The 12010-nt window shown below is 43.0% G+C and overlaps 1 protein-coding gene across 1 annotated transcript in view; it reads left to right on the top strand.

The window, feature by feature from the left end:
* LOC126195260 (dachshund homolog 2) overlaps positions 1-12010 on the top strand; it is a 1077114-nt gene that overhangs the window by 530101 nt on the left and 535003 nt on the right. Inside the window, exon 6 of the mRNA XM_049933786.1 lies at positions 7440-7499. Coding sequence (XP_049789743.1) covers positions 7440-7499 — 60 coding nt within the window. The remainder of the gene's footprint in view (positions 1-7439; positions 7500-12010) is intronic.

The raw sequence follows: 12010 nt of genomic DNA, 5'->3' as shown, positions 1-12010 counted from the left end.
CAGGCGTTTAGCTCTTTCTCGTTGGAAAACTTCAAAGATCCTCCAGTCTGACTCAGTCAACCGAGCAGTAACAACATATTTATCCGTGGCTCTATCTGTAGATCTTTTACGGAATGGGCGAAATAAAACTGCCCCGCAAAGTATTTCATGCACCTTAAGATAGGCAACCCAACGTACAGCATCCACACCAGGGGAAAATTATGTAAGTGTGGTAGCCTGTCTCAAGATGCATGAAATATTTTCCGTGCCAGTTTTTGTATGCTCATTATGCACACATTTATGTACATTTGGGGAAGTGGGGCGGCAGAAACAGTACCTCACTTCTTTCACCATCCCCCTCCACCCTCCCTTCGAAATCGACGGTTGATAAGCCGTTGCCAGTGCTCTCCTATATGTAGGGAATACATTCTGATGATAATACGACGATGGTGATGGCTGTCATTGGTAGCTCGGGATCAGTCGCCGAATTGACGCAGCTTATCAACCGATACGTTTTTGCCCAATGGTACAGTACTTCGAAATTAATATTGTTAATATTGTAGTGTACCTTGTGTGTGTGTGTGTGTGTGTGTGAGAGAGAGAGAGAGAGAGAGAGAGAGAGAGAGAGAGAGAGAGAGAGAGAGAGATTGTGTAAGTGTGCATGTCTTTGTGTATGTATTTGTGTGTGCCTGTGTTTGTGTGCAAAGTATTGGAGTTGGTTACTTTCTTGAAGTGCATACAATATGCCAGGCTTGATTCGTAAGCGACGTCGATGGTAACCAAATGACTACGAACTCGAATTTTGCATACCAGTTGTCGTTACATCATTGGCGCGTCTTCTTACAACCTAGCGAGGTGTCACTTCATTGGCATTAAGAAAGACTGGGATTCAAACCCTTGTCTGCTCATCTGCATATCCTGATTCAGGTTTTCCCAAATCGATTGAGGCAAATACCCTGATGGCTTTTTTCAAATGGACCCTTTCTATTCCTTCCCTTTCTTGTCCGTTCCAAAATAATCTTCGTTTGTAATGATTTCGTTGGCGTCTCTAATGACCTTATACTCGACGGGACGTTAATCTTTAATATCCCTTGCATCTGAGTGCGGTGTTTCACTTTTATAGGTACAAACGAAGTGGGTGATTGGAGGACAATGAACCAAGAAAACAGTCCTAATAATCATAGGTCAGGAGACCAATGGTTTCCATGATACAGCCCATTACTACTAAGTGCATGAACACCTGCCGGCCGGAGTGGCCGAGCGGTTCTAGGAGCTACAGTCTGGAACCGCTCGACCGCTACGGTCGCAGGTTCGAAACCTGCCTCGGGCATGGATGCGTGTGATGTCCTTAGGTTAGTTAGGTTTAAGTAGTTCTAAGTTCCAGGGGGCTGATGAGCTCAGAAATTAAGTCCCATAGTGCTCAGAGCCATTTGAACGTACATTTACCTGTCTCTATCATCACTGAAAGTGTGTAACATCTTCACGGAATCGCCCTCTGTGTCGTCAAAGGTGTAATAAGGTGTGAGAGCCGACTCCAAAATGGCGTAATACTGTGACGTCCCCTTAGAAAAATTTATGAATGATTGTGTTGATAAACCCCTTACGTTATTTGATTTTCAAACAGCTGAGCAGAACTGAACGTACTCAGACATTTCTCTCTTTACTTATTCTGATCAATACTAAACTGACACACAATATTTTCAGCGCAACGCAATCTGACTTTGAAAAATCCCTACAAAAGAATGGCCCTGACTAACAATAACCTATACCTTTCACAAATCACTTACCTCACAAAAATCTTCGTTACTCGAACACTACTGCAATACAGCGAGCGCCACTACAGCCAGCTAAATAAAAGATTCAAACTACTGAAGGCACTAACTGCTGATAGGCATAGTTAGCAAATGAAAGATTTTGATAGAGAACAAACAATGTATTTACCTTATTAGTGTTCAAAAGTCATAATATGTATAGCAGTTCATGACATCCAGTCTTACAAATTTACTGACTCTGACGGACACACGTCCAGATCATCCACTCTCAAAACTCCGCCATCTCTCTCCTCACATCCACCACTGCTGGCGGCTCACCTCCAACTGCCCAACGCTACGCGCTGTAAACACCCAACAGAGCAACACTACAATAGTGAATATTTCACCAATGCCCATCAGACACAGTCTACACACAGCACAGCCAGTGATTTTCATACAGAGCGCTACGTGGGGTTACCAGTAAAAAAACCTAAACAGCCTACTTACAATACGGTTATTTGTAACTCGTAGACACACAACTAATCGACAAGTATCGTTGTGTTTGTGTAGTGTCCAACTACGTACAGGATGATGGAAAGTGGGGGGGAGGAGGGGAGGGGGGAAAGGAGGCGAGGAAGGGGAGGTTTGGGGTAAGGAGAGGCGGTGGTCTAAGTGTGTGTGTGTGTGTGTGTGTGTGTGTGTGTGTGTGTGTGTGTGTGTGCGTGTGCGTGTGCGTCGTGTGGGTGACAGAGATGAATGCGTCGGCTGGCTGCCACCGTGGATTAATCACTGGGGTCAGAACGCGGCGCGGCTCAGCGCAGGGGCGGCGGCGCGCCCGCGCCGCTTTCTCACGGATTGCCGCGTTCTGCATGGCGCGTCTCGCTGCCGGCTCCTTCGGCTCCGTCCGCCCCCGCGACGGCAGCCGCAGCATCCCCCTCCCCTCCCCGCTCCCGCCATCCCCTCTCCTCCACCCCCACCCTACCCCCTTTACCCCTCCTGTAATCCTTCTTATGAAAGATTTGCATTTTAATTAAAAGCAAAGTGATGAAATGATAATCAACTCGCACACGCACGGTTCACCCCCTTCTTTTCCTTTGCCGCGAGTTTCTCCTTGTCGGTCTTCGGAGAGAACGGAAGGGATGTTTCGCGGGCACGATCTGCAGCGCCGCGCTGCTGCGGACGTCCCCGTGTTTCCCCACGGCTACCCCTTGCGGACGAGGGGGTTGCGCGCCGGGAGGGTTGCGGGGCGCGTTAACGGCGCCCGGGCCCGGGACGCAGGTAGACAGAATGATATATTCCTTGTCTCTTTGTATACAAACAGAGCCCGTGATATTTACACAGTCAATACTCGGGCATCCTCCCCAATCTTCTACGCTCATATAGTCCGAGGAACTGACGGCAAAAGACCAACAAGAATCAATCATCTCTCGTCTCCCTGCCTCATCTCCTCCACTCCTCGGCCGCACCTTCATTACGCCACTCCATTTTTCATTCGTTCTTCCTCCTGAGAGAGTTTTCCTTCGTCCTTTTTTATTTATTCCACGGACGAGCGGCTAATCAAAAAAGTAACCCTCGCGGTCTGTAGCGCCCGTGACAAGAAAAGAGAGGTGGAAAGAAGCCGAGAACTGTGTAATTGGTGCCTAAACATCCTTCTGTCCTTACTGTCATTTTGACTAAACAAGTCATCGTCATTAACACCGCCGCAAACTTACATCGGATACTGTTTAGGAGTAGTGTCGGAGTTGTTTGTTGTTGTCAGTTGGTGGCACTTGCGTTGACTAATAAAGTCAGAGTCACTCGTTCGGCACCCATCTCCCGTCGTTGTGTGTCCTGCACATATGAAGAACCTAGTGGTACAACTGCGAATATTTGTGTGCTAGATTCCTACAAATAAAAAGAAATTTAACTTAAATTAGTTAGAAAATAGCCTGTAGAATAATCCTACAATGAAGGCTTTCACGACCGGATGGTACTGTTGTCGATAATTCTTCCGGGTTATATGGCCGTGGTCCATGGAATACTTCTATTCCTGACGTTTCGTCCAACACTACGTTGGACATCCTCAGAGGTATGGCTGGTCCTGTTGAGTCCTGCCGACTGACGAGTCGGGCGTCGGAGAGCGGCCTAAATACCGAGGAAAGTGGGCGTGGTCTAGCTTGCACATAGTAGCAGAGCGAAAACTAGTCAAAAAAGATAAAATGTAACTATCGATAATAGTCCGTCATAGATAAAAATCGCTTATCGATTCTGTAACGCCACTGTCCATATCTCGCTTTATTTCAAGGCCTCTTCTTTTCTATTAAAATTATCTTCATGTTTATAAATTTCAATAGCCTCCCTATACAGTCGTGGATAATAGTTCGTGGTAGCACTTAAAACTGTAGTTTCAGAAAACTTAACTACATGGTCACCGGACTGAAGTGCATGTTCCGCAATGGGCGATTTATCAATTTTACCCAGTCGGCAAAGACTTTTATGCTCCTTTACCCTCGTATTCACACTTCTTTTCGTAGTACCAATATAGACCTTGCCACAGGTAAACGGAATTTTATACACACCGCTAGATGATAATGGTGGCCTTCTATCTTTAACAGAACGCGGTACTTGTCCTATTTTTCTGGTAGGTTTGAATACCGGTTTCACTTTATGTTTCAGCAAAATTTTGCCGATTCGATCTGTAACCTTACTAATAAAAGGTAAATACATCGTGTTCTTGCATTGTTGTGTACCACCCTTGTCCTTTTGCAAGCTAGACCACGCCCTCTTTCCTCGGTAGTCAGGCCGCTCTCCGACGCCCGACTCATCAGTCGGCAGGACTCAACAGGACCAGCCATACCTCTGAGGATGTCCAACGTAGTATGGAACGAAACGTTAGGAATAGAAGTATTCCATGGACCACGGCCATATAACCCGGAAGAATTATCAACAACAGCCTGTAGAATAGATATACGTTCTAAAAAGTACTTAAAATAAGATAATAATATCATTCAAACTGAAATGGTTCTATTTCTTAAAATCTTGTAATGTGGATCCATAGTTTTGATGATTGTTTGATGAACCTCATTTTCTGGCGTCCAATAAATAATGCAACATTCTTTTCTCGACCAATTTCGGTTCCAAATACGGGCTTCATCCCCTATAGTTTGATGAAGTTCCGAAAGGTGGCTGCGCTGTATATGACTTTCAAAATGGCGTCTGTAAGGGAGGTGCGATCATAGCAGAGAGCTGTTATTGACTTTCTTTTAGCGGACAACCAGAACATCGCACATATTCATAGACGCTTGCAGGACTTCTACGGATAACTGGCAGTAAACAAAAGCATGGTGAATCGTCATAATCACAGCAAGGTCGTGCTAACCTGTCCGTTCTCGCGCTTGCTGGTCGGCCGCACAAAGCTGTAACTTATGCAGTGTTATCATCAGGGAATTAAAGAAACGAGTTCAGCTTGTTCGTCGCCAAAAAAATGCAAAGGAAACCTGTCCTTCTCCATGACGCACTGCCTCACACAAGTCTGCGTACCTGAGAGGAGTTCACAAAACTTCATTGGACTGGTCTTCCTCATCCACCCTATAGACATGATCTCCCAACTTCCGACCTCCATTTGTTTGGCCCAGTGAAGGATACATTCCGCGGGACGCAGTACCGTGCATGAGTGATAGGGACGTTTTCATGCAGCAAGACGCTGGATCCGACGTCGACTAGTAGAGTGGAACCATGAGGACATACAGACCCTCCTAGTAAGATAGCGTAAGGCTGTCGCACTGAATGGAGATTATGTTGAAACATGGGGTTTTGTAGTCAAAGACTGGAGAATAATACGGTCTGCTGGAACGATAAATAAAACGAACCTGCTTCCACAAAAAAAAGTGTTGCCTTTCTTATTGAACGTCTTTCATACAATAAACGTATCAGGGATACGTTGTATTGTAAGTTTGTAAAATGCTTGACAATTGTGCGACGACAAAATTGCATATAGGAGAATAAAAATTTCAACGGCCATAAGAGAAAAATGACACTTCCCTCTCTGTGTTGATAGGACATCTGCTGCCATACGGCTTAGAATACAACCTCCGCGACTTCGTCTGCCGAAATTTAAGGAGTTGTATTGATGATCGATTCCATATTCTCTACGTTACTGCTCATACAAAACGAAGCACGCCTTCCCTCCTTCATTAGACGCCATCGCCCATAGGTAGACAGTGGGTGGTAGATTCTTGGTTGTTTGTTCAAATGGTTCAAATGGCTCTGAGCACTATGGGACTTAACATCTATGGTCATCAGTCCCCTAGAACTTAGAACTACTTAAACCTAACTAACCTAAGGACAGCACACAACACCCAGCCATCACGAGGCAGAGAAAATCCCTGACCCCGCCGGGAATCGAACCCGGGAACCCGGGCGTGGGAAGCGAGAACGCTACCGCACGACCACGAGATGCGGGCGTTGTTTGTTCCATGAAACAATCTCAAGAGAGATGGCACTACAAGGTCCTGCCAATAATAAGGGTGATGCTTGTACAGCCCCTCCGAAACATGGCAGTAGACCAAGTGCTCCTAAGTCTTTACTTATGAGATCTGATATGTTGGCTTGCATGAAGGAAGGTGGTCAGAAAGACAGGCGTATTCCGCAGTATGTCACGTTAAGTGATGGGACAGCTGTAACGCTGTACATTCACTGTACAATGCAACAGACAGTATAAGTAACTCTTCGAAAATGTTTGCTAGCGACATTGGTGTTCATGGAAATGCTTCGTCACTAAAAAAAAGTGCAAAAAAGTCCGCAGAACTCAGAAATATGCACAGAAATATAGTCCACTGAACGTCTCGTCGTAGTGAAGGAATCGATGTAAAATGAACGAAAATGTAAGTGGGATAAAGGTGAACAACAGAGCGCAGTCGATTTCACACTGCTCTCAGAGGCAATACCAGAGTATTCCCGATCCGTGAGCGTTTTATTATCGAATCAGGCGTTTTCTTCAGGTCAGAAATGAACTTGGACGTAATGTAGCAAAAGGAAGGCGTAGTCTTACGTATGGAAAACTTCTCTAGAAGTTTCGTGAAGTTCCTGTTCCTGAACGATTACATCTCTAGAAGATCGCAGCTTGCAGAAAGCACATGAAGTTTCCGAGTTAGTGAAAGAGAGAGCAGTTAAATGACACCAGTGTTCGATATTAGTCGGTCTCACGTCCCATCTAATCTCGCAAAAAATAAATTTGACGTTCTGACAATCGATTTTTCACTGAGAATGCTCTCCGTGAAACTGATGCAACACAGCAATAACACAGAGCAAAGCGTTATACAATGAAACTGTAATTCTTACTACGTCTCATCGTTTTGGAATGGGATAACTGAATACGCTGTGAAATTTGAGTGGCACACTGCATAGAAGTCTTGGATGAAATTCCAATGTAAAATGCTTGAAAAATTGTTTTTAGTGATTTAAATAGACAATTTAGATTTACATGTGAAATTGGTAACATTATGACTCTGGAGTATGCTTGCTGATGTAGAGCACCATAAAACAAGACATATAAGCCACTAAATTAAGAGAATATGATGATATATATTATATAATTAATTAGTATAATTTAGTGGAATATGGCCCAAATATAGAACTGCCTGGGCCATTAAATATCTAATGGCCATGCCAGAGCGATAAATGCAGTGTGAATTTTCCGTCCTGGCAATAACACCAAATAACATGTTTTAGGTCCGGTATTTGGGAAAACTGTCGGGCTGCCTACGAAGACATCGTCAAACATCTAGAAAGGTAGGAAGAAACATAAGTGCCTATAAAAACGCTTGTAAATGAAAGTGTGAATGGTGTGCCTCCTGTAATCGGAAACACTGATACACATTATGTTGGAATGTAGTGGCTTGATTTCATAGTAGTGATTAACATGTTATAACCACCTGTAGGACTTTAACTATCAAGTAGTTAGATTCTAATCGCAGCTAGATTATATTGTTGTCTAACCAACTAACACTCAGATTACATTACATTTCACTATGTACTATATTGCTTCCAACAAGGTGTGAAAAGGTATTTGAGAGGGTAGGATCATTGAGGATATTGTGATAGATAATTATTTTTCTGTCATGAGACTACGTACGTGAAAAGTAAATTAAAGAGTATTTTCTCCCTGTACAAAGAAATTAATTAATAAGAGTTTTCTTCCGGCTGAATAAAACATGGGCTGTACATAGACGGAGATTCTCAACTCCGTCTTCAGGCAATATTAGAGGGAAGATCCTCAACGTATTTTCCGTACATTTCTATCTTCATGTGCTCTTGTTCCTGTAAGCAGCGGAAGACTTACGCCTCCACTGGAGTTCACTAGTCTAACAGCAGATATGACAGACATAGTACAGCTTCCCTGCTATGGTTAAAAACAAATGGGAGAAGCGCTCGTCACTTTATCGATTCCACATCAGCGCTTGCAGTCCTTAAACATTTATTCAGCGGATGTCATACTCATCTCGTTTCTGCACAATGGCTCATTGCGACATTAATGGGCAACCAAATGGTCGACGTATCGGATAGTGCCACTTACGATGGAGAAAACAGCCGCTGTGGAACCCAGTTATCTATTTCCTTTAAACTGCTTGAACTTAAGCCATAGAATTGTGGAACAAAGAATCACAGGGTTTCTTAACCAGTAGGGAAAGAGTTTATGCACGAGTATTTCTTCAGTGCTAGTACATCATTGTTAAGACAGCTGCCGATGTTCAAGAAGCTTCAAAACCACTCATCGCACACCTGATCTTCAATCATGGCTGCTGATAGAAACGTCTGCAATTCACCAGTTTTACACCATCTCAACTGTGCACATACGGTGAAGAGGACACCAAAACTATTGCGAAAGCTTCTACACATGGCGACTTCAATAACTAACTTATTATCGGAGAAGGATTACAACATACGAGGTGTCGCTAGAAAAAAACCGGACTAGTACTGGTGAAACAATAAAACGAATGCAATAAGGCTGAAAGTCGCGTGGCCTGTCACGTGACTCGCTCCGCCTACTGCTCGAGTTTCATCTGCCTCCTGCACTCAGTCTGCCCGTGGCGTCTGTTTTAAGTAGTTGACGTTTTGTCTGTGCGTCGGAAAATGTTGAGTGTACAGAAAGAACAGCGTGTTAACATCAAATTTTGTTTCAAACTAGGAAAATCTGCAAGTGAAACGTTTGTAATGTTACAACAAGTGTACGGCGATGATTGTTTATCGCGAACACAAGTGTTTGAGTGGTTTAAACGATTTAAAGATGGCCGCGAAGACACCAGTGATGACACTCGCACTGGCAGACCATTGTCAGCAAAAACTGATGCAAACATTGAAAAAATCGGTAAACTTGTTCGACAAGATCGCCGTTTAACAATCAGAGCAGTGTCTGAGTTAACAGGAGTTGACAAGGAAAGTGTTAGGCAGATTCTTCATGAAAGTTTCAACATGAACAAAGTGTGTTCAAAAATGGTTCCAAAGTGTCTCACAATTGAACAGAAGGAACGCCGAAGAATGATTTGTTCTGACATCCTGGAAAACATTGAAAGTGATCCCACCTTCTTACAAAATGTTATTACTTGCGATGAATCGTGGTTTTTTACTTACGATCCCGAAACTAAACGCCAATCGATGCATTGGAAAACTCCTGGTTCTCCACGACAAAAAAAAAGCACGAATGTCAAAATCGAAATTCAAGGCAATGATGATTGTTTTTTTTTTTACATCAAAGGGACTGTGCACATTGATTGGGTACCAGAGGGACAAACAGTGAATCAGCATTACTACATTAGCGTCCTGGCTACCCTACGTGAGCGAGTGCGGAGAAAACGGAACAATTTGTGGAGAAAAAAGTCATGGATCCTTCACCAAGACAATGCCCCAGCTCACAGTGCGTTGTCAGTGAAGACGTTTTTGGCAAAACACAACATTCCCATCTTAGATCATCCACCCGACTCACCTGATTTGGCCCCCTGTGACTTTTTCCTTTTCCCTAAAGTCAAGTCAGCTTTGAAAGGAACTAGATTTGAGACTGTTGAAGCAGTAAAAGAAAAAGCGACGGAAGTAATGTATGGACTTACCGAAAATGATCTGCAGCATTGCTATGAACAGTGGAAAATTCGTATGGAGCGGTGTAGAGACCGAGGAGGAGAGTACATTGAAGGAGATAACATGAAATTGTAAATAATTGTAAATAAATATTTTTTCCAGCATCAGTCCGGTTTTTTTCTAGCCGCACCTCGTATAAGACTCTTAAACGTGTGTATAGTTAGACTTCTGCCTTTGACTTGAAGTAGCTAGTCAACTGTGAACTGTGTGACTGTTAACTAGCTGTTGAATGTTTATTTGACTGTACTGTATTATTAATTGTCTGTATAAGAGGACTGGCTGTAAAAGATCTTCTCATTTGACAACAACAAAACAAATCAGTGGGATTGTCAAACCACAAGAATGATGTGGACCTGCGTTGTACTAAAGAGAGGTAAAATATGGCGTTTCAGTCTTCGATCGCTATTCTTTATTTTCAATAACCGGTTTCGGGCTAGCTGCCCATCTTCAGATCATATGTTGTAGTCACAGAGTAACTTGTCCGTACAGAACACACAGTTCACTGTCATAAGTGACAGTGACAGTGAACTGTGAACAGTGAACTGTGTGTTCTGTACGGACAAGTTACTCTGTAACTACAACATATGATCTGAAGATGGGCAGCTAGCCCGAAACCGGTTATTGAAAATAAAGAATAGCGATCGAAGACTGAAACGCCATATTTTACTTAATGAACGATCGCGGACCTCCCAGTGAGACAACCATGTCTTGTTTTGATAAAGAGAGGTATCTTGAAATTAGTTAGCTTAGAAGACATAACGAGCTACCAGATATTGTAAGATAGGGAAGGATGGTTAGGGCTTACCGTCGCGTCGACAGCGTAGTCATCACAGACGGCGCGCAAGCTCGGGATGAAGCAAGGATGATCTTCTTCTTCTTCTTCACTTCATGTTTCAGGCAAACTGTCTGTTATGGTACTCCATCTATTGTACTGTCTCCCTATATTACTTCTTACTTATTTGCAATTGATAGCCTTTATCGCTAGTCTTTCTCCACTCATACGAGCTACAGGTTTCTTCCATTTTTTCCTATTTTCCTTTATTTTTTCGTTTAGGTTATATATTCCAAAATATTACCTTATATCCTCTTTTCTTCTACGATCTTCCGTTATAGACCATTCCACTCTTCTTACAGAAGTTATTTCTTTAGTTTGATTTTACTTTCCTCGTGTCATGTTGTCGTCCATGTTTCACGTCCAAAAGTAACGGTTAGTACTGCTCTGGTTTTATAAAATTTTATAACATTTCAGCTGTGTTTCTTTCCTGGCTTTATTCTGCAAACACTTAACGGTCATTCCACATATGGAAGTAAATTTATTTAATTTTTGGTCCACGCATGGGTATATTAGTAAGTGATGTCGCATAACAGATTTTTAAAATATATAACTTGCTTCAAGATTCTATTATTCAAGACAGTTTTAGATCTTACTGGTTGTATGAACTGAACTAACTATCGTTTTAACTACAGACAGTGTTAGGTTGCAAACTGAGGCCATCTGCTGAACTTATACACCCCCGGGGACCTGAAGAGCGTTTTCACTCCCTGCAGTCGGAGTTAAGTCATCTGCATGTAACATTACATTTAGTCTAGTTCGCGATCTAAACATACTCCGTCTTTATTCAGCTCTTTCCATTTGGTAATCACGTCGTTTATGAATACAGTGAACCGTGTGGGAGAAAAATAGCATTCTTATCGTACTCTTTGTCTATGTTCATTGGCTTTGTGATTCTATTTCCACTGTCTATAACAATTTCAGTGTTTATCTATAGGCTCTTATAGTTTTTACAAGGTGAGATGGATAACCTCGTTGAGCTATTATATTCTGTAGCGTTTCTTCAAAATGGTTCAAATGGCTCTGAGCACTATGGGACTCAACATCTTAGGTCATAAGTCCCCTAGAACTTAGAACTACTTAAACCTAACTAACCTAAGGACATCACACACACCCATGCCCGAGGCAGGATTCGAACCTGCGACCGTAGCAGTCCCGCGGTTCCGGACTGCAGCGCCAGAACCGCTAGACCACCGCGGCCGGCTGTAGCGTTTCTCTGCCTTTTCAAAATGCTTAGAAACAAGATGAGTTTCCCTGTTGAATTCTCGTTTCTTTTCTGTAATATGTTATATTGTAAAACATTGCCAATGGTTGATCGCCCTTTGGATCAAATCTAATT

This window comes from Schistocerca nitens, chromosome 7, assembly GCF_023898315.1.
Source record: "Schistocerca nitens isolate TAMUIC-IGC-003100 chromosome 7, iqSchNite1.1, whole genome shotgun sequence".
Classification (NCBI taxonomy): Eukaryota; Metazoa; Arthropoda; class Insecta; order Orthoptera; family Acrididae; genus Schistocerca; species Schistocerca nitens.
This window is presented reverse-complemented; position numbering and strand designations above follow the sequence as displayed.